This window comes from Polistes canadensis, unplaced genomic scaffold (genome assembly GCF_001313835.1).
Source record: "Polistes canadensis isolate GaletaPanama2010 unplaced genomic scaffold, ASM131383v1 scaffold_33, whole genome shotgun sequence".
NCBI classification, from domain to species: Eukaryota; Metazoa; Arthropoda; class Insecta; order Hymenoptera; family Vespidae; genus Polistes; species Polistes canadensis.
In genome coordinates this window covers 668801-693520 of record NW_014569580.1, presented here as the reverse complement: position 1 = coordinate 693520, position 24720 = coordinate 668801, and the positions used below count along the sequence as shown (strand labels likewise).

At 34.3% G+C, this 24720-nt stretch overlaps 1 protein-coding gene across 5 annotated transcripts in view; it reads right to left on the bottom strand.

The window, feature by feature from the left end:
• Positions 1-24720, bottom strand: part of LOC106784287 (max-interacting protein 1-like) — a 131284-nt gene that overhangs the window by 38102 nt on the left and 68462 nt on the right. For all 5 annotated transcript variants that reach the window (XM_014743657.1, XM_014743654.1, XM_014743659.1 and 2 more), the window contains exons 5-6: positions 16804-16918; positions 10643-11024 (exon numbers count right to left, since the gene is read on the bottom strand). In XM_014743657.1, the coding sequence (XP_014599143.1) occupies positions 10643-11024; positions 16804-16918 (497 nt within the window). The remainder of the gene's footprint in view (positions 1-10642; positions 11025-16803; positions 16919-24720) is intronic.

The following is a 24720-nucleotide window of genomic DNA, read 5'->3' as shown; positions in this document are numbered from 1 at the left end:
ATTTACAATTTCATTTTTCTATTCCACTATTCTCTATTCCCCTTTTTCTCATACGTAAACGTATTTGAATTGGAAAAAAAATATATATATATATATATATACTTATTGTCAGATTTTTCACGAGACCCATCCTCCTCCTCCTCTCCTAGTCGAGTTTAAAAAAAGTTTGATGCCGATACTGTTGCTATAATTCCCCTATATTGTTATTAGTCTTTAAATAAGAAAAACAAGAAGAAAATAACCATGGATATAATAGTATACTCCTAAACGTTCCTCGGAAGCTCTCTGATATTCCGGTATGTGAAACTAGAGTGATTATACATCAAAGGGAGCTTCTCGAGTTGAGGGAGATCGAATCGATATACAGACAACCACCCTCCCCTCCACCCAACTCCACCCACCTCTCCACCCAATCTCTGATCTGCATCTATCTATCTATCTATCTCTCTCACTTACTCACTCACACACACACCCATTCACCTAGTCTATCTATCTTCTCACCAAGCCAGTTCACGTACCCCCGCCCCCACCCCTCCTTCTCTACCAGTCGAAACTCTCTTCCTCTCCTCTTCTCTCCTCTCCTCTCCTCTCCATTCCTTTCCTCTTCCCACCCCCTGCCTTGCCCTGCCTTACCCTGCCCCTTCCTCTTCGTCGACACGAACCAACGTGGCTGCCTGTCCTCGTATCCACCCTTCCATGCTAATCTCATGATTGCACTGATTAACCCCATCCTACTCTTTCCATCTCTGTTTCTTCTCCGTCTCGACAGAAAGAGAAAGAAAAAGAGAAAGAGAAAAAGAGAGGGGGGGGAGAGGGTTAGAGAAGGAGCAACGTAGAGAATTCAAAATCTTTTTTTAATTTTTTTTTTCTTTCATTTCCTTCCTCGATCGAATTTTTGCGAAAAAAGAAAAAGAGATAGAAATATAGATAGATAGTGGGAGAGAGAGAGAGAGTAATTCATCAGCGAATTAAATTTAACTTCTACACATCAGAACTTTCTCGAACAGATAAGCAACGATCGAACGTAGGAAGAAACACAATAAGCGTACACGAGAATGAGATAGGTAAAATGAGTGAAAACGATGGTATGCGTGTGTATTTGTGTGTGTAGAAGTGATAGATGGAGAGATAGAGAGATAGAAATAGACGTACAAGAACCATCACGAGCCCTATGCGATTCGAGATCGAGATTGAATGTCAATTCGATCACGACGCAATCCAAATGAGAATCGTCCTACTAGTCACGAATCTTCCCTACGGATCTTTCTCTCCCTCCCTTCCACCCACCCTTCACCCTTCGTTTTGCCAAGTGAAAGCAGCTATGATCCTCCGGCTCTCCAAATCGAGACTTCACCAAAAGTAGAAGGAAAATCTGCCTGATATTCTCATAGATCGATATACCCAAAAGATAATCTTATTAGATATATATATATATATGTGTGTATGCGTGTGTTATGTCTCTATGGATTTTTCTAAAGTTGTTTTGTTACTTTTTCTTAGAAATAAATTTAACGTGCACAATAATTTTTCTAAAGACCTAAACATATATTTATATATATATAAATTAAATTAATAATTTAATATATAAATATAAATAGTAAGAATATATATATCTCTAATCAATTGAATATCCACAATATAAATTCCATCCAAGAGTATCATAAATATAATACTTATCAAGAATAGTGATATTAATATTTAAAACTCGTATATATAAAACATATATGTGTGTGGGTGTATAAACGTTATATCATATATACGCAAACAATCGGATTGACATAATTCCCTATTGCCAACACCGATAAAGTTGTTGCCATCCTACTACTACTACTACTACTACTACTACTACTACTACTACTACTACTACTACTACTTTCGGCAAAATTCAACGAGCCAGGGATGAAATTATTATGCCGAAGGGCAAATTGGCTGTTCGCACGGCTAATTGCAAGTAGCTGGCAACAATGAGGCAACGTGACTCTGTACATTACGTCAATGCCTCCCTTTTAATTATGGCCTGCGATCACTTCCATTCGATCTCATTGAAAAGCAGATTGAGAGAGAGAGAGAGAGAGAACAGGGGTCAGGGTGGGGGGTTGTGTGGGAGGATAGGAAAAGGAGGGTGGCAAAGAGTTACGGGGAGAGGGAAGGAGGATTAGCAACCCTTGCCACTTCTCTATCTCCGTGTCGCGATTAATTTACCTCCTCGTGCTATTTCCTTTTTGCGTATTTCCATCATCGACTTTCAACCCCCAACCCCCAACTCCCAACTCCCGTTCGTCCCCACCTTTTGTATCTATATCTATCTATCCTTCCTCATTTTTCTTTTTCTTCAATGGATTACAAGACGACAAAAAAAATCGATATTTAAAAGTCGACCGATAAGACGATTATGTACGTAATAATAACCGCGGCCCTTTATACCACCACCACCCTTTCGAACCACGACCTCGATTATTCTGTAATATTTTTATTATATATTGTGCAGAATCAATCTATCATGTAATACAAAATAAATGATTTATGCTAGAGGTAATAATAATGATGACGAGTTCTGTTTATCATAGAACAAAATAAATAAATAAATAGAGTAAAAATTTGTTCGTGAATTTAAATCGAAGTTACAATAAAACGTAATAACTCATCAGTTAGAATAAAACGAGTTAACTTTGAGAAGCTCTGTTAGATGTCATCTTTAATAATGTAACACGTTCAAAATACCAAGACACACGTTATGTTACCATGAAATTCAGATGCCATCAGTTGAAACGAATCAAAGTTTATTCAAATAGAGAAAGAGAAAAATTGGAACTTCCATCATTCACGTTCTCGTACTTATACATGCGTGCGCATACACAAGTAAGAAAGAGGAAATAAGAGACGATTAAATCACGTGCAAAATACAACCAATAGGAGAGAAATGTTTCTTCGTCGTTGTCGTACGTTGGAATCGAGATAGAATACAAATTAAAGTGGCGTTAAACCAGCCCTTAACAGACACGCTAAAGTTTCAAAAGCTTGAAGATGAAAATGGCACCCAGAATTTCTACCAACACATTTCTATTTCTATCTTATTCTTTTCATCTTCATCTTCATCTTCATCTCTCTCTATTTCATTCTCTTTATCTCTCTTACTCTTTCTTTTGCATTCACATCATATATATATGCATACATTAAAATCTACCAATACAAGCAAAATTCCTTTTCCAAGATCGATTGTACATAATACGTCAGAGCTTCGACAGACAGAGAGACAGACAGACAGATAGACAAGGAAGCTAAGTCACAAGAAGACGGTACACCTTCGAGCCCTTCTCTTTCCACTGTATCCATCCATTGCTGTCTCCAGGCTCGGTGTATCGCATTAGAATAATTTCATAAGCTTTGAGCGACAAGCACGAGAGAAGGTGCGCTTCCACCATTCAGACCACCCTAGAGAATCGAAACTTTCCAACTCGAGTTTGAATGTTACGAGGAGAAGGAGAAGAGGAAAAGGGAAGGAAGGGAAGGGCTGTTACTTATAACACCTACTGGCAAACCTTTTCTACTTCTCTTATACCTTTCCTCTTTCCTACGTCATCATAATTTCTATACATAATCCTTATTCGAATGTTTTACTGTTTATTTTTTTCTTATTGTAAAAAAAATACACAGACACATACACAAATTATTGACGAGTGTCAATTTTATTGGTGTTTTCTTTTTTGTATAGTGTCATAATGTGTGTGTTTGTAGTTTTTAATCAAATTATCTACGACTCGTTTAAATTTGTATAAATACTTCGATTAATAATAGTTTTTCTTTGTGGAAGTGAGATTTTTCGTGAAGAAACCGTACGACGTGTAACGGTAAAACGGGTAAAACGAAAAAAGAGAAGAGAGTTGGTCGTTTTACGAGAAAAACTACTACTACTACTACTATTACTACTACTAGTAGTCGACTACGGACGAGAAAAGAAGGCGTAGGTAGGTAGGTAGATAGATACGTGTCTCCTCTTTTTTTTTTTTTTTACCGGGCTTCAATCCTTTCACAGGCTTCGTCACGTCCCCGAAAACGTCCAACTATGATATATCAAGCTAATTCGAGCGACCCTCGAATTTCATCCTAAAGGGATTACCATGAAAGGCTCGTGGGCATTGACAAACACCGGATTGTTAGAGATCGTTTACCCTTTTTTCTCTCTCACTCTTTTTATGCAATTACAAAATTGTATTATTGCAATAGTCTTAAAAATATCTTTTTTTCCCCCCTTTAATTGCCTTTATTTAATATTACTCTATATAATATATTAATTTATTTATATTTCTATATCCCTAAGAATGTATATTTATCTATTAAATGATTATCATTATTATTGTAATTATTATTAATAAAAAAAATAATTTTATATTTGATGAAATGAAAAATAAGGTAAAAGATAAAAAAAGAAAAAGAGGGTAAAGTTAGAAAGAAAGAAAGAGAGAGAGAGAGTTGGGGGTAGAGAAAAAAATGGAAGTTGTTATTTGTTACTGGAAGCTTTTCTATCACTCGGTAAACGAGCTTTCGTACTTCGTATAACACACTCTCTCCCACGTATAATAATTCTTCCGCGACACGCTAGTAAAGTGCTGCTGGCTGTATCGTCTAACCGTCTAGGAAATCCCTTTCGTGGCTGAACTTAATTATTCGGTGTAGTTTAATGCACACGCTACAAAGTATAAAGCTTGCACACAACCTCTCTCTCTTTCTCATACACACACTCACTCTCACTCTCTTTCTCTTTCTTTCGCCTTCGCCCTTTTTTTTTTTTTTTTATTTTCATGCACGATTCGACGAAGATTGAACAGTTTGAACATTTAAAATCGTTGGTGGTTCGTTCTATCGCGTACGTCGTCGTTGTGTTCCTCGTATAAATCCAAAACGTTAATTTTAATGCACGATTCGCGTGACGTATAACACCAACGACAACTACACAACTTTAACTACCAACGCGACAACGACAAAGACGACGACGAACTTATGCCATGAGTAATACTTACTTACGTATTAACCTACGCGTAATGCATTATTATTATTACTTATGGCGTATTTTAACAATGCGATTTTAACCGAGTTGAAGAAAATAAAACTGTTACAAATTTTTTATCATTAAATCGATTCGAAATTATATAAGATTTTCTATAACGTTTCAAATATTTAATATTAAATATAATAATACATTTTTTATACATATATATATTCTCGTATAACAAAGAATATATAAAATATATTATCAAAAAAATGTTATTGTAAATCGATATACATATAWATATATATATATACAAAAAAAAAGATATAAAGAAGAAAGTTGAAATTTAATGAGGAATGAAACAAAACAAAATATACATATTATTTTGTTATTTTTATACAGCTAAGAATTTATATTTATCTAGAAAATTATTATTATTATTATTATTTTTATTATTACTGTAACTATTAATATTAAAAATAAGAAGCACCTGCGAACTTTAATGATGAAATGAAAAATAAGGTTGGAAATAAAAAAAAAAAAATAAAAAAAAAAGGGTATATATAGAATCTATTCGCTTTCCTTGCGATTCTTTTCTACATCAATAGAAAATTGAAGATACGTTAACTACACGATTAAAGGATAGTAAGTATTACGTAGAAAGGAAGAAATCGATACTCAGGATAACTCGAGTTCCTGTTAAAAGTACAGACCGGAGCTGAAGTAACGAACGAAAAGTTATTCTCTTTATTTCTTTCCTTTTTCTTCTTTTTTTCTTTCTTTCTTTCTTTCTCAAGTTACCTCTGGGTATAAACCACGAATTACCTTTGACCGGTACACCGGGTTCCTTTTCTTCAAGCTAAATAGACGTGAGAGTTTCACCGCGAAATTATTTTATAACTCTCGACGAACTTTCTTATCCCTCTTCCCCACCCACCCACCTCGCCACTTCTTTTCTCTTTCTTTCTCTTTCTCTTATTCTTCATTCTTCTCACGAGTTTTACAGTTATACCCTTCCAAACACTCTGTGTTTATTCTCAAACCAATCACTACTTCTCCTTTTTTGTTTCCTTTTCTTTTTCTATTTTTTCAAACTCACTCAATAATTTCAAGCTTCGTTCTTAAGATATAGGATATCATCTCTAACCCCCTTCCTCCTCCCTACCCGATCCTCCCCCAAATACACTCCGTTCGATTATTGATTTCGAGTATCGAAACTTTATCTGCTTACTCTTTATTTCTTTCTTTCTTAACTCTCTCTCTTTTTTTTTTTTCACCCAACTCCTCTCTTTCACTTCCGTTTTTATTTTTTCTTTCAAAGATATCCATGTTAACTCTGCACAAAGTCGTATAACTTTCTTTCATTTTTTAAAGTCATTTTCGCTTTTTCTATTTCTTTATCGCTACTTTAATTAACTTTTGTAATTTGTATTTTTTTTTTTTAATTTAATTATAAAATATATTATATATTACAGTTGTGTTATTTCACATGTGAAATTATAATCATTAAACAGTATCGAATAAGATCGAAAATAATAATCGGTCAACGAAAATATGATTCTTTTTTTATTGCTGGTTGCTGCTAATTGTAAAATCTCGTAAGGTCATTTCGTATCGAATGATTGACCGGGACAAAAAAAAATAAAAAAAAAATCAATGAGTAAATTCTCGATTAACCAACCGTTAGGCCAAGAAATTAGGATAACGAAACGTACCGGACGAATCCTATTGCGAGAGCTTATAAACGCGTGAAAATTACTCGTCAAGTACATTCGCGAATAATCTAACAGCCCGGGGTATTGGAGTAAAACAGCTGACGGAAATTGCACGTACTACGATGTGTGTGTAGTGTGTGAAAGAGAGAGAGAGAGAGAGAGGGAGAGAAAGAAAGAAGATCAAATATATTCACTAAAAAAATGACAAATAATATTTACAAGAAGAAAATATTGATTACGTGGTCGAACGAATAAAATAAATATAAACTAGTTAACAAAAAAAAATAAAGAACAATTTTGTGTTCGCCGTTTAGTTTCTTTCGAAATTTTTAAACGATAAAAGAACTACAGAGAGAGAGGGTTTATAACAGAAACATTCGAACCGAACTAGTGTAATAGTCTCGTTGAATCTCGTCGAATTTGTTGAAGGAAATAAATAAATTTCAACCGACAGCTATTATCGTTCTCCCACCCGCGTCCCCCTCCCCATCGATGATTTATAACGCTTGTCCTACTTTTTTCTTTTTTCTTTTTTTAAACGTCCGTATATAAATTCCTAAACAAATGTATGTGGAACAAAAAAAGAAATAAAAAAATATCAAAATCAAGAAAAAAAATTGGTAACAACAATAACAATTTTATTTTCATTTTTCATTTTTTTTTTTTTACTTTTTAACATTTTGTCGTACAACCGATTCGAGCAGGGGAAAGAAAAAGAAAGGGAGAGAAGAAAAAGAAAAAAAAAGGAAAAAAAATCCAAGAAAAGACAGTATATAATTCGGGGAAATTTATTCCGATCTTTATTTTTTTTTTTGTTCAACAAGGTACAACTCATTTTACTCGCGAAACTTAATAACCGTCGGGCCCCGGTGATCGTTAGTATTTCAACCGAGAGAAGTCGAACGCATCTCGTCGAGAGTTTAACGAGGAAACTAATGACGAGACTAACGTTATACCATCCCTAACCCCTCTTCCTCCCCCTAACCCCTCTCCCACTCCCACTCTCTCTTATTCACTCGTATTTTCCTTGGTCGTCCCGCGGGATGAATCGAGAGGGAAGTTGAATAGGAATTAGAGCACGTAATTGCGATACAAGCCGCTTTTCCCCTCCCCCTCTCGTTCTTTCTTTTCCTCTCAATCCTATCCCCCCTGTCCCGCCACCCACACCTCTTTTTTCTCTTACGAAAATCCGTACCAACACCCACCCTCCTCCCTTCCTCATTTATTTATTCTTTTTTGTTCTTATTCTTATTCTAAAAGTACAAATTCTTATGCGTACTAAAAAAAAAAATAGAACGTAATATTGAGATTCTAAAAATTAAATTCTTACTTAATTAAAATTATTCGTAGATTACAATAACGGATATCGTTGAATAATCTAGATATATCAATTAAAAATTTAACAGAATATAATCTGGTAAAAAATGATGTTCAATGAGTATATATAACCGACAGGGGAGAGGGAGAGATGTAAAATAACGTAACAAGAACTTGTTTGTTCGGCAAATATTCTCTGTCCCCGTTCATCCGCCTCACTCTCTCGTTCTTTTTACCAGGAACATTAATAATCACCAGGACACGAAGTTTATTCCTTTGATCGTGCGAACGCAAAACAACCAAACGAAGATATAATAATCGGTGTAACGCGGTACCGTTGCATTCCGTTTTTCTTCTTATCGTATTTCACTACAAACCCCCCTTCTTCTTGCCTGCCTTCCCACATCCTCCTCCACCCGTCACCCCGCCACCGCTTCTACCACACCACCGAACTCGAAGTTTACTTCGAAATATCCTAGAAGATGGATCCTTTCTCTTACGAAAGAAAACGCGTAAAATGATAAACAGTTGTGAAAGAGAAGCGTCGAGGAGAGACTGGTGGCAATAATTTTCTTCTATCCTTTGTATATCCTTTTTCTTATACTCGAAAATACATACATACGTACATAGATAGTTAGATAGATAGATAGATAAATAGGATACTGGGGAAGATAAAAAAGCTGGTAAACAAAGGTATAGAAAAAGCATCTTCCTTCCACCCCCACCTATCATCTCTGCGTAACTATTCTCATTTTCTTCCTTATCGTATACGATATTTTTCTTTTATTCTCTTTTTTGTTTTTTATTTTTTTTATTTATTTTCCAGGTGGTAAGAAATATATGAAAAAGAGAAAGGGTTCTTATGTGATGATAAAAAAAGAAAAAAAGGTGGTGGAAAACGGTCTATTACTACTACTACTATTACTACTACTATTACTACTACTATTTACTAGTACAAGCACGCGAAAATTTTTCTCGAAAGAATTCGAAAAATCGCCGTCATGCCACGCTCGTGACTTATGATAAGTGCCTTGCCACTGCCCGAGATATTCCAACCGAGAGGATCATCAATTTTAACGTTCATCCCCCCCCCCTCGTACGTGGTAAAAGAAAAAGAAAATAAGAAAGAAAAAAAAAAAAAAAAAGAAAAGTTTTTAACAAAAAAGAAATAAAAAGGTAGCATAAAATAAAACGAAAAATAATTGACGTGTCAATTAATCTCAATTTTAAGTAGAGAATCTTCCCCCAAAAAAAAAAAGAAAAAAGGGCCTCTTTTTTAATTCTCGTAGTCAGTCGTTGAGAACAGCAAAGTAGACACACGTATTAAAATCCCGTCCTCCTTCTTAAAGAGAGTATATTTTCAGTCTGCTTTCGGGAACGTGTGACAAAGCGAAGGGATGCTTGCTGTACGTCAGCTAATCCGGTCGTGTGTGTCGTATGCTCGAGAAGTAGTCTCCTTTTAGAACTCGCCGACACTTAAAACACCATCCTAGTGTAGAACTATATATATATATGGCATAAATGTATGAAGGACGTGTAACTCTCGTTCGCGCCCGGTACGACGATCAAAGTGAGCAACGAAGCGCCGAAAACGAAGCAAACAGGCAAGCAAGCAAGCAAGCAAGCAAAAGCAGGAAGGAGGGTAGGTAGGTAGGTAGGTAGGTGGTAGGTAGGTGGTAGGCAGGGCAACGAGCTACACTCGTTTTGCATGACCGCCGCAAAATTTCGAGATCGACAACCACGGATACACCTTTCTTCTTCTTCTTCTTCTTTTTCTTTTTCTATTCTCACCCTTATGACCTCATATTCGTCTAATAAACAGCTGTCTCATCAAAATAACTCATTCATTCGATTCTATTAAAATTGCATTAACCTATTATATTTTAACAAATATATATTCAATATCTTTGTTAACATTTGAATGATACGAATCAAATTGAAAAATTACATTTTTCTTATTTATAAGGCAAATTTATACAAATGAAATATTAATACTGATAATAAAACAAGTCAAAACATTATACACCCTTGTTCTTCTTATTATTATTATTCTTCTTCTTATATTCTTCTTCTTCTTTTCTTCCTTCTATCCACCCTCATATTCGTCTAATAACAGCTGGTCAAAATAACTCCTTCATTCGATTCCATTAAAATGTCATCTATTATCTTTTAACAAATATATTCACAACGTCTTTTTAATATATCTTTGATAACATTTAAAAGATTCGAATAAAATAGAAACAATTGTATAAATATTAATAATGATAAAAAAAGGGGTTAAAAAATCACACAATATAAAAATTAAATATCCTTACTTCGTCAAACCTATTTCAAACACTACATAATACTACTTTAAATATTATCTCTATACAAATAAATTACGTATACAGTATCCAGATAAATTCCCCTCTCCGAAATAGAATTGTTGTATGATACAAAACCCAAAATATATATCACATATCCAATTTTGCGAATGAAAAAAAATATTCTCAAGACTGACGGTTGGTTACATACACATATTAAAAACTAACGCGTGAAGATAAAAAGAAATGTTAAGAGAAAAAAATGGAAGAAACAAAAAATTGGGAAGGAGGGGGAGGAAGGAAGCTGGTGAAGTACTTACCGGACTCCGAGACGGATGGACTGCCAGCAAACCTGTCGGAGTTCCTTGAGCTATCAGCCGAACTGGTGGAAAAGGCTGTACCGAGTGAACACTCGGAAATACTGCGCCGTTTCGATAAATGTGCAGCAGCAGCAGCGGCAGCTGCAGCCGCGGCCGCAGCGGAAGAGGATGCATTTGGTGCCGAGGAGCTTAAAGGTGATGAAGATGAACTCAGCCCGCGCCGTTCGTGGAGTTCGTGATGGAGACCTTGATGGAGACCCTGATGAAGCCCGTGCAACCCCGTTTGACTCGTCAGCTGCTCGAATCGTCGCCTGAGGAACCGTTGCTCCCGCGAAAGTTGTTCCTTGTGCACCATATGTTTCCGTTCACGTTCCTCCAGGCTCTGACAAAAGTTAACAAACCCTCTTAAGTTAGTTTAGTTTCCATATATCTCCTCTTACTCCTCATCCCATCCCCCAACCCCTTATATAATCTTATTTACGATGTCTAACGAATATACATATATAACTGTATCAATATTATATATCAATTAAATATATATGTTAGGGTAGAAAAGAAATTTTAACAAAAACAATCGATTATGCTGTTTATAATATATTTTGTAAAGCATTAAAAGCACGAACTTTTGGTTCACCCTAATATATTATACTATAAATAGATTAATATCAATTAGAATAAGACCTTAAATCCAAATTATTATTAATTTATTAATTAATAACTTAATTGCCAACCTAATACTTCTGTTCTATTTTTCTTTTTGCTTTTTTTTTATCATCTCATTCGAGTAGAGAGAACAAAAATATTCTTCGTAGAAAAAATTATTCCGACCTGAGAAAAGAGATATCTATTTAAACTAAACTAAAATAAAATAAAGTAATGAAAAAAATGTGTTAAACGAAGATTCTTTTAACGAAAATAAATTTGGTAAAAGATAGTAGGAGTGATGGTAGAGAACTAACAGGAGTAGTGGATGGCAGGTGGGGGGAGAAGGGGGTGGAAGGGATAAAAAGGAGAAAGAGTGAAAGACCGAATCACCAAATCGCAGATAAGAAGAACGAGTGGTAGAAGATAGTGTACATACACACGTATATATATATATGCACGCACGTATATGTGGATGTGTGTGTAAATCGTCGTGGAAGAGTTCCTCTCTCTGGCTTGGTACTTTTCATTCTGCTCGATATGGGTTTACAGTGTAGATAAGGGTAGGTTAAAGCGAGCAAGCCGACGACCTGAGTCTCCTCGTAAACTCTCTCTCGGTTCAACCTTAAAAGTGGGACTCGAGTTTGCTTCCGCCATCTACTTCGTGCCAGGAAAACCCGATCGTGGGTAGGACACGGACGAGCGACCAGGAACCATCGTGGAAATGTTCTTCTTCTTCCACTTCTTCGATTCTCTACAAGCCACCCCACCCCACCCCGACCTTAACCTCATCCCCTTTTCTTTTCCATCAACTTCTATCAAAAGTTATATACACATATATATATATATATATGTATGCGTGTATGTAATACGTATCTTCGATAATGACGCTTTTGACAATCCACCATGGATTTACGAGAAATCGATGTGTGTGCCTGATTTGTTCGAAGATTTTTTTTAGACGTAAGGATTTATTTTTAATTTGATACGCGTGTGCTTGCTCGTTAGATTTTCTTTAAAAACATAGTTTTTTATTCGTATATTAATATATATATATATATATATATATATATTAGTTGCATGCTATGGATTTTGGTTTTATATAATAAACGCGTGCTTTTATCGTGGTTTTATCGTGTGTGTGTGTGTTTCTCTAAAAAACAAACAAAAGATCCTTTTGTGAGTTATACATACAATGAAAGTAATAATAATAATAATAATAATAATAATAATAATAATAATAATAGTAATAATGTATAACGAAGCATTATTTGTTATCAAAATTAAATGAAATCTTTAGCATATTTTCTTTCAAATACATTTTTTCTCTACCTCTAAAGAAATATATCTTTTTCTATATAAAGTGTATAATGCATTTTAATAAATACGACTGAATAAAGTACGGTTTTCCTTCTAGAAAATGTAACCCACTCCCTACCCCTATTATTTTATTAAATTATTATTTCCATCATAGAGAAATAACAATGATTATTATTTTATTATTGCATACATTTGAAGAGGTTACGAAATGCCAAGCTGGGTACTTAGTAAGCTTACAAATAAGCTTACTGCCTTCTTGAATAGCTCATAAATGGTTGTAATACTGCATTTAAGAAATGCAAGCACCGACAAGAATCTCATTTTTTTCCTACGTCTTCCTATTATCATTAAGGGAATGATAATATTCATTTTACGAAGAAAATATTATTGTTTGAAAATATAAATACAAAAGATAGAAAATAATTGTCTAGTAAAAAAATCTCTTCTCATTGATAATATGTTTCTTTTATCGATTAAGATTTTTCTTTCTGGTACAATACAATTAGGCACAAATTGTTTATCACAAAAATTTGGCGACCCTTGTCTTCATATTTCGCTCGTGCTAATCCAACGACGAGAAACTCAGCCACCAACCAACCAACTAACCAAACAACCAACTAACCAACTAACCAATCAACAAACAAACCAACCAATCAACCAACCAACAACTAACCAACTGGGCTGAGGAAGAAAAGAATACCGAAGAATATAATAGGTGCGCGCGCGTGCACGCGTGCATGCGTGCGTGCTAGCTAGGACACGTGTGTCCCTTTATCCCTTCTTTCTTTCTTTTTTTTTCTTTTCTTTTCTTTCTCTAACTCTCACTCTGTTTTGCACGAATTTCTTAAAAAAAGACAAAAAAAGTAATAAAAAATGGAGAAAAGGGAGGAAAGGGAAAGAAAGAGAGAGATAGAAAATGCACGAAGTAACCTATAAACGTGTGAATCTCGCGAAAAGCAACGAGTCGTGCGTGTACGCGAGCATCGCATTAGGTAATGAACATTCTACACCCCTTTTCTTTTTCTTTCTTTCTTTCTTTCTTTTTTTACTATGGAGAAAATAACAACTTTCTTTCATTCTTTTTCTCTTTTCCTCCCTCTCTTTTTTTTTCTTTTTATTTCTCTCTTGCTTTTTACTTTGTCGGTTGAACTTAAAAGAGACGAAACGAGAGAAAGAGTGTGTGTGTATGTGTGTGTAGAGAAAGAGGATCGACATTATTTTTTTCGAAAGCACAAGATACGACGATCATACACCTCACCACTCTCCCTTTTTCGTATTTTCTCATTCCCTCTTTTATCTCTAATGAATTTTTTTCCCCTTTTTTGTTATTTTTCTAAAAACAAAAAGAAACGCGTACATATTGCATCGTATACGTACGTGTCGCGTACATGGTGTAGTAGTAAAGCATATAGTAGAAAACATTATTACATTGTAAAGAATTTTTCTTGTATTAATAAAAAAAAAAGAATAAAAAAGAAAGCAAAAGCACAGAAAAACTAACAACGTCTGGAATTTCCAACTTACGATCTTCCCCCACGAAAGAAGGGTTGGAAGAAGGGCAGGCAAGGGGAGGATGCCGATAATGAGAACAGAGAAAAAGAAAAAATTGAAAAAAACTGTGAATGAGACTAAATACATCGGAGAGGAAGAAGTGGAGTGGGGGAGGAGAACGGTTCTGTTCCATTTTTTTTCTTTCACAGATCGAGTTGACGATCTGAATTAAAGAAGAAAGAATAAAAAAAAAAACAAAAAAATTAATAGATACATTCGAAGATTACGAATCTAGTATATCACCGCGCAGTTGATTATTTTGATTATTTACTAAATGATTAACGCATGAAAAAATTGGACGCATATATGCGTCCGTATCATTGAAAAGTGTTAAATAATAAATGGAATTAATTCGACTGAAACTAATATAAAACGTAGAAAAAGAAAGAAAGAAAGAAAGAGAGAGAGAGGAAGAGGGAGGGGAAGAAAAATAAAAAAAATAAAAGCTAGACAAAAATGAAGGGAAAGATACGGAAAAAGGGGGATGTAGAGGTGTCGAGACAAACAGAGAGTGCCGACGCATAATGGACGCGTAGTTAGTAAATTACAGAGCGTCGGAACAATGGCGTACGCGCGTAAGCCGCGTGTGTACACGCTTTCTCTTCTCTTCTCTTCTCTTCTCTTCTCTCCTCTCCTCTCCTCTCCTTTGCTCTCCTCGCCACTCTTCTCTTCAACTAACCACTTCCTATCCACACACGAGGCTGGTTTACAGAAGTAGTACGTGCAGTTGCGCGTATCCATCGTTTGGTTGTTCGTGCACGCTTTGCGTGGGAGTTTCTAACACATATATATATATACCACACTTTATGTATCATACATATATATATAACATACGTACATATGTATATGCATTTATCGTATACTTGTATATCTGTCATCTGTATACGTGTGAATGCTTCTAAGGGTTGCACGCATGTATATGCGTACAAAATGTTGCTGCTCTGTTACCTTCGTGTATCTTTATCCCTATCTCTATCTATCTATCTATTTATTTATCTATCTATCTATCTCTTTCTCATTCCCAACTCGTTCCGCAGTTTTCTCTTCTACACGGTGCATGACATCATAACCATAACCATGGAAAATACGATTACTCTCGACCTTCCCCTATTAGACTCTCTTCCTCCCCTCCCCCCAACTACGAAATTTAAATTATTACGCTCGCCGATAACTCATAATACTTAAATGAATTTTATTTTCGATAAAATTTAATAATAATATGTATCAACCGAAATTAGATCGTTTTTTACATTTGACCGTATCTAAATAATAATAATAATAATATGTAAAATATAAGAGAAAAACAAAAAAGAACTGTAAGATATGCAAAGAAAAAAAAATCTATTCGAATTAAATTATGATTCGATTTAATATACAAATTTTATTACTGCAATTGTGTGTGCACCATACAATTAGATAAATGAGCACACAAAGAAAAAGAAATATAATATAAGATGATACTTTTATTTTCGTCATAGTCTCGTCGTTTGACGTTTACAATTTGATTCGATTCCTCGAAATTCGTTTCCTTTTTACAGTCCAAGATGTCAAAAAGAGAGAAATAAAGAGAAAGAGAAAACTTTGAAACGAATGAGAGAGGACCATGCTCGACCGCAATTCTTTTCACACTCGGTAGACATCTTTTCCGCCATCTTTCTTGCTAATTATACCGACTCGCCTTTCTGCCGGGCGTTCTTCTCAAACCCAACCCAACCCAACCCCCTTTCCAACCATTCCACCACCCCCTTTTTTTCTACTGACACAACCGCGATGCTTCTTTTTTTCTTCTTACTTTTTTTTTTCTTTCTTCTTTATCCTTCCCTTACACTTTTTCTCTTCTTTCTTTCTTTCTTCCTTCCTTCCTTCTCTCTCTTCCTCTTTTCTCTTCTTACAAACCGCGACTTCGCAGAAGTCTCCATGAAATATTCAAACGACCACCTCCATCTAAACCCCCCTCCTCCTCCTCCTCCACCAACTCCACCACCCGCCACCACCAACAGTCTTTATCCTCTCGTGGTGAAGTTTTACCGAGGCACGACTTTGTATCTATGGATTTCAAGCGTGACCACCCGGAACTGTTTCTGTAATCGTCATAAACCAGAGAAAAAGAACTGAGAAGAAACTTAGCTCTAATATTTTCTATTTTTCTTTTTTCTATTTTTTATTTTTATCACCGTTATTTCATTTTATTTTGTTGCTTTACGAGACAGAGGATCGCGATTAAATGGACCGAGGAGACACGTGACACGAATTAACACCCATCCCCCCTAAATTCAATTAATGAATGTGCGAACGTATAGGAAAATTTTTAAACAAGACTTCAAATTACATATCCGCCTGTCAATATTTTATGTTAAGTTTAACAATATATTAATATAATTAACGTTCAAAATATATTACTCTTATTTTTCATAATTGAAATTAAATGATTTTTACAATTAATTAATTATGAAAATGGTGTGAGTTCATTTACTGTTCGTAAATATATATTATTTTAGCTTGTTTTTTTGTTTAAATGTACTTAAAAATAAATTTATATTTTTCAATTGACTAATAATATGCTAAACTTTAATTGTTTCTAAACAATAAAAAATAGACTTACAGCATTTTCAAAATAAACGATTCATATATTAATTGTAATTACTCACTTTGATAAAACGTTTGGCCTTCGTCAAGAGGCCTAACGTAGTGTGCCTCGAAGTTTCTGGACCCAACGGTACTAACATCTTCAGCTTTTCGAGACAATTTCTTAGATGGGCCCTCCTGTAACACAAAATTAAATCCCCGATTATAAATATCATCGAAATTTTCTTGGTTTCTTCTACTTAACAATATTTAATAGAATTAGTGAATTTATTAATAACGAAATTCATATCGATGATCTAAAACTTATATTTATTTCATTTTAAAAATAAAATAATTGTAAAAAAAAAAAAAAAAAAAAAAAAAACAATTATTTCTTTATGTATATGATTAATAAAAAAATAATTTTGTTTAGAAATTTGTCTTCTTTCCTCGAAAAAAGGAGACACGTATTATAATACACATAATGTATGTTACGTATATACGAGAANTCTTCTACTTAACAATATTTAATAGAATTAGTGAATTTATTAATAACGAAATTCATATCGATGATCTAAAACTTATATTTATTTCATTTTAAAAAAAAAAAAATTGTAAAAAAAAAAAAAAAAAAAAAAAAAACAATATAGAAGAAAATAGAAGAATGGAAAAAAAAATAATTTTGTTTAGAAATTTGTCTTCTTTCCTCGAAAAAAGGAGACACGTATTATAATACACATAATGTATGTTACGTATATACGAGAAAAAAGGTTCGTGTAAAGCATATATCGAAACTAACCGAAGCATTTTTCCTTCTTTCTGTGCCAGCATTGCCCCCTTCCCATCCCTATCCATCCCCATCCCCCCCACCCCTTCTTCCGTCGGCGTTTTGTCGACTCGACGGAAATTTATCGTAGACCAAAACGTAGATATAAAACGTCGTCCATTTATAACCGATATCGAAGCCAGGATTCACTCTGAAAGAGAGAGAGAGAGAGAGAGAGAAAAAGAGAGAAAGAGAGAAGAAAGGAAAGGAAGGTGCAGAATTATTCCGGACACACCGTTTGCGTGAATATTTCTTTTCCTATTCCGAATATATTTATTGTATTCAAAAGGATTCTCATTCGACTAATGGTCGAAGCTCTTCGCACGATAATAGATACACGAGTGGATCTTTTTTACGAGAAACTCTTGGAAAGAAAAAGAAACTAAAAAAGATACAAAAGAGAGAGAGAGAGAGAGAGAGAGAGAGAGAGAGAGAGAGAGAGAGAGATGAGGATAAGAAGAAAAAAATAATATTCGAATGTTTTGATCGAAATAATCGATAAATCTCTCTGTTACGAACATTAAATTCAAATTATATATTCTCGAATAAACAAACAAGATATTTCTGTGATATTGAAAAGGGAATAAATTATCTTGAAACCAAGCTATGTGTATATTTCAAAAGAATATACCTTAATTTTTATTTTACAAAAGAAATATATATATATATAATATAAAATATATCATTTTATTCCATTTAATTACTGATACCAAATATCCGCGATACTAGAAAAGAAATAAATTATCTTCAAAGAAAATTATATGTATACTTCAAAGATAACGATTTAATTTTAATTTACAAAAATATATATATATATCAGTTATTTCCCTTTAATTAATGATACCACAGATTTCTTTGATACTAGAAGAAAAATAAATTATCTTCAAACATAAAAATATACTTCAAATAAATCACGTTAATTTAAATTTATAAAAGATATATATAGAATTTTCCATTTAATTACTAACGAAAATAATACGAGAGAACTCGAAGATATTTTATAAAAGTTACAATTTTTAATGCTTTTGAGATAAATAGCGTATATTTGAGAATTCTAACATAAACCTTGATGTATCTTAAAAACACACGCATACACATAAATACACATATATAAACAAGAAATAGGAATACATACATAATTCCCGTACGTTTGCCATATTCCGGCTGCATTTATCGCGAGACCGTGAAGGATAACGAAAAAGAGAAAAAAATAAACAGATAGATAGATAGATAGATAGATAATAGTGGTGGTGGATAAAAGGACGATTCGTTCGACTAATGGTCCGTGATCGCCGCGATAATCCGGATCTTATCGCTTTTTCCGCAACTTTTTTACCGCCTTCCGTTCTCCTTTTTTTTTCATCCCCTATGAAAAAGAAAAAAAGGAAAAAAGAGAGAGAAAGAGATAACGTAAGGGTAATAACATCTCTCTCTCTCTCTCTTTCTCGAACAACAACCTTTTTCAACCATAAGTTTCACGAAGTCACGTGAATTCTTCGCATAGAGAAGGAAGAAGCACGCGCGCACACACACACTCTCTCTCTCATAGAAATATACATACAAATGTATAATATATATAAAAGAGGTTTGGGATTTTATCTGGTATTCCTATCTCCATCCTCCCATTCCCAGAGTTCCTTGCATCAGAAGCTGTTCGTTCGTTCGTTCCTTTTCGTAGAACACTAATACACACACACATACATACATACACTATTACTACTACTATTAAAAGCAGGTTCGCGATAGTGGGTAACCTTCTGGTCCATTCATCGCGAGTACGTGATGCGAAAAGCAGATGGCGAGAAAGTTTCTCGTAATTCGAAGCCAGGTCGCGAATTATTATGAAATTAAATGGCGAGCATTGAACTATACCTTCCCCCCTTTCACCCGCCGTATAATACAACAAACGCCGCCACTTTTCTCCTCCAACCCACCCACCACCTAAACAACTCAAACGACCTTCTTTCTAAATTTCACTTTTTATTTTTCTTATTTTTCATTAAACCAATCGCGATGCATTATTATCTTGCATAATAATCAATACTAAATCGAAAATTATTATCCGCAAGACGATGAAACTTATTTCATAATCGATTAACTATAATTAAATGTATTAAATATTATATATTCATAATAATTCATCAAATATTTCCTAAATGAAATTGGAATATTCGTAAAACATTTTCCTTCTCTCTGTCTCTCTCTCTCTCTCTTTCTCTCTTTCTATTCCATTATGAGTCCTTTTTCCAGCTGATGCAATTCTTACGAACTCGACGGGCTTCCGCAACATTTTTGTCGTTAATAGAACCTCGAAGAGACGAAATGTGGAAGAGAGATAGAGCTAGTGGATACAGAGAGATGGGATAGTGAGCAGGGGGTTGGGAGGAGGGATTGGGGGTAGTTGTGCCCTTCAATCAATATTACCGTGTGACACCGACATTATGAAATTCCTGTCCTATCTCTTCACCGTACCCGGAGAGAATCTGATGAATAAATACTTCACGTGAAATTCCCGAGTCTACGATGTTCTTTCGTGTTAAAAGACACATAGAGAAAGATAGAAATATAATATACACACAAACGCACACCAATATCTATAAAGATAGAAAGAGAGAGTAATGACAATAATGAATTATTGTTTTTCATTATCATCTTTGGTGATTACCAGTAAAAAGAAAAGAAAAATCTCGTTGATTCAAACACAATCATGAGACACACGTACGTACATACTATACACAACACATATATATATCTCCCATAAAACCGGTTTCGATGAATACACTATCGAATCGTAGAACAAGTAGGGTGATTTCGTTTTCCTAAGAAGAACTTCTAAAGTACTGTGGAAAATGTCAAAGTTAATGAACAAAATCTTTCCCACGGAAGTACTATGTATTTCTGGAATGTCAATAGGCGATTTATCTGTCATTGGTCAACACACATAGACACACACCTAATTAACTATCTATTTGCTAAAAAAAATATATAAAAATTGGGAAACTGATAATTAGTAATACACCGAAAGCAACATGTTCAGAAAATTCTGAAAATCATGCTTTTGTATCCATAAGTTTGTCAATCTTCCTAGTCTATCTTTTAAACCATCTATCTATTTATCTATCCATCTATCTATCTATTTGTCCTGAGGTTGAACGAACCGGAGAACGACCGGTTAGTTCAAGGAGAGAATGCCACGAGGAAAAATTCATGCTCCTTATTGGATAATGGAAAAAGAGTTCTAAAACATAAACCGTGCACGTCGTAACGAGCTTATTGCGTTTAATGGCTTATAGACGACGAAGCGTTAGAACCAATCGCGTGTAATAAGAAGAAAGAATAACGAACAAAATATACACCTTGATGTTATGCAAAATGAAAAAAAAAAAAAAAAAAAAAGAGAGAGAAAGAAAGAGAACGAGAACGAGATGCTCGAAAAATGCTAAAGATAACACAAAAGTGTTATTTCACTCTTCCACCACCCCATCCTCCTACAGCCCCCCCCTCCACTTTTCTTTATAACTCTTTCTTTCTCTTTTTTTCTTCTTTTTTTTTTCTTCTGTTCATATACACCTCTTCTTCTTCTTCTTCGCGTATAGGAAAAAGAAATAATAAGTGCGACCGAGAATGAGAGATAAAGTTCGTGACACGTATATATATATATATATGTGTGTGTATGTAGTGGTGCTCTTTTATACGGCGTTTCTCTTTGATTTCCGTTCAGCATCCAAGATCAAAGCGAAGAGCAATTTCTGCGTACGTTGGAATTCCAAGCGTTGAAAGCACGCGAGAGAAGAACGCTTCTCTCTACGATCCCTTCTCTCACATAAACGTACACGTATATACAACAGCAGAGCAGAGCAGACATACATACACACATGTGCGCGCGATATCTTGTTATCATCATGTTCAGGAAGGAGAAAATGATCGAGAAATATCGATAAAAAAAAAAAAAAAATTACAAAAGAAACCCAAAAAAAAAAGTATAATATCTTATCGATTAAATCAATGACCAAAAAAAAGAAATAATGACCGATAAATCGAGTGTGTCCATGCTCTTTCTCTTAACACTATCCTCTCTCTCTCTTAGTCTACTTCTCTTCCTTCTAATTTTTTAAATCACGATTAAACAGAATATCAAATGAAAAAAGAAACAACAAGCTTAAAAGAAATTTACGTTCTTGTAGACGGATACCAAAAAAAAAAATAAGATTATATAATATATAATAAAAATATATAACAAATATACATATATAAAATAATAAAAAAAAAAAACATTATATTATTTTTTGTTTCTTCTTTAATAAAATCGAGAAAAAGATTAAGATTGGAGACGAGAAGAATGATACGAGCGAGTTACATACATACATGTGCATACATACATATACACACACACAAGTAGAATATACTAAGAAAAAGAGAAAGAGAAGGTGAAGAAGGAGGAAAGAGGAGGACGAGGAGGATATGGAGGTGGAGATGTGGAGATGGAGATGGAGATGGTGGTAGAGGTGGAGGTAAAGGTGAGGGGGTGAAGGGGGTAAAGGGGGAGTGATAGTGCAGTAAAGTTACGAGGCTGTTTACAGGCGGCTGTTGAAGCGATCTAACTCATGGCCGGCCAATGCACCCGCCAGGCTTGGCTGCAGCCACGCACTCGCGACGACATCCGTGCACACAATAATACAGGCTGATCCAAAAAATCTCTAACTCTCTATTACTTTTCTATTTTATTTATTACTTATTACATATTTTTAATCGCGCGTCAAATATAAGAATTAAATGTATATATTAAATAAAAGTTTTGCATCGTACTACCCCATCATCCATATTCGATTATTAAAATCAATTTTTACGCATAATTTTCTACTTCTAAGTTTATTTTGTTGTTGTTGTTGTTGACATACAAACTCGTTATTATATAAAATAAGTAAGAAGGAATAATTTTTAATATTTATATATTGCTTCGTTTGTTGGAAGAAAAGATGTAGTGGTGATTTAATTGATTTATTTTTTCTTTTTTTTTTTCTATGTATCTTACAAAAGAAAAACAAAGTTGCACAGGAGGAATTATTTTGAATTATTTTGTTTGCCGGTCGGTTTTTGTGTTTGACGTTAGTTCAATATATAATATTTGTTAATAAATTAATCGTTACCACGTTGCACGGCGTATATTTTAACGTTTATTATTTAATATATGATATATATAATGTTATAAATTCTTTTTCAAAAATTATAACGACAATATATTAACTTTTGCAAATTTATTTTCTAAATGTAAATATATATATATGACTTTCTTTTTTGTTACACACATGGGAGTATTAAGAATAAAAATTCATCGCGTTGATTACTTTTTCCTTAGCTTATCTTTTCGATTCAGAACAGACGCTTCGCAATCATTATATTTGTGCCACGTGTAAATCCCAAAGTAAGAAGTGAACTAAGCAGCTTTATGTATGCGCGTAGAATAAAATATAATAGTATGCCGTTTCGAAACAAATTTTAAAGTTCTTAATCGTATTTGAACATATTTGTAATTTGTAACAACCCCCAGGCTGTTGCTTCTATTATTTAATTGTATATAATATTAATATTGTTGATAAGGTACTGTTCATTAAAATTTGTAGCATAGAACAAACAACATATATGCGTTTATTACTAATTTCAAAGTTTCTAATAATATTTCGAATATATTTGATTTAATAAATGCCAGTTACAAATTGTTTCAGCATTAATTTTGATAAGGTATAATCATTGAATATGAAAAAATTTATTTAAAAAGAACACCTTATCGAAATAGCATCGATTGCTATGAATTTTATTTATCCCCGTTCTAATTTCATATTTCTTATACACATTTAATACGAATTCTAATTGCTATGATTTTTATCGTCCATCCAAATAATATATATACTCAATTTTTTGTCGTTCGCAATCAACGTTAACTTCGATTACCGTCTCAATTTTTATATGCACACGATTATAATTATATTTTCTTTTTTCTTTTAGCGTTTCTTATATATACAATGTTAATGCGAGTTCAATTGCCATGATTATCATCCAGTCTCGTTATAATTTCATTTTCACATGTTCATACAATGTTGAACTCGATTGATTTCATTTCTATCTCATATGTATAATATCCCGTTACTTTTTCCACGTAATATAAAAACAAATTAATTTCCTTTTTTTCCACTTTTTTTTCTTTTTTCTTTTCTATATCCTTAATGCAATTCGAATTGCGGCCACCATTTTTAACCAACGTGTACGCGATTGTAAATTTCTTTTCTTGAAGTGCGTTTTATAATGCGACTACAATTGCTGCGATTTTTACCCATTAACGGGAGCAGAGGGGACTGGCGGGGGGTTGCTTGGTTGTTGGCTCATTTCTACCTTTCTCTATGGTTACGAAAAAAAAAAATTAATAAAAACAATAAAAAAATGACTTGTTAAAGAAACAAAAGCATTTAATTTAACCTTCTCTCTCTCACTTTTTCTTTTTTTTTTTTTTTTTCTATTTTCAACAATTTTTTCGATCGAAGATCACAAAAGTTGTTCTACTCTGATCGAAGAAGAAGAATGTGTGTGCGTGTGTGTGTGTCTCGACGAAGGAACAAACAAGAAAGGCGGTGTGTTTGCCCTCCTCCTCCTCCTCTTGAACCACCTTCTTCTTTCCCACCCCCCTGCCACCTTCTCCACCACCTCACCTTTCTCATCGACCTAACCTATCCTACGCGATCGAGTCGTAGTCCCCGATCAGAGAGTGGGTCCCCCCCCTCCCTTTCTTCCTCGTTCCTCACCGCGATGAAGGAGGGCCCCCGAGGCCTTTGAGATTGTCGTCACGCAACTGCGTGCCATGCCCTTATCGTTCGTGTCGAGAGTGCGATAGAAGGGGGAGGGAGGGGGGCAGGTGGGAGGAGGAGGAGGAGGAGGAGGGAGAGAGAAAGACCGGGAATATCGCTACCGCGTCTTCCAGCTACGCGATAAATTCCCTCGCCCCCCGCCACCACCGTAAACCCTTCGTTCCCGATATTTCCTATTTCGCTTATCTTCCCTTCAAGATCATGACGATGATCCCTGAAGAATATCTTTTTTTTTTTCTTTTCTTCCTTCCTTCCTTCCTTTCGATTTTTTTCTTTTTATTTTATTGTTCTTTTTTTTTTTTTTTTTTTTTTTTTTT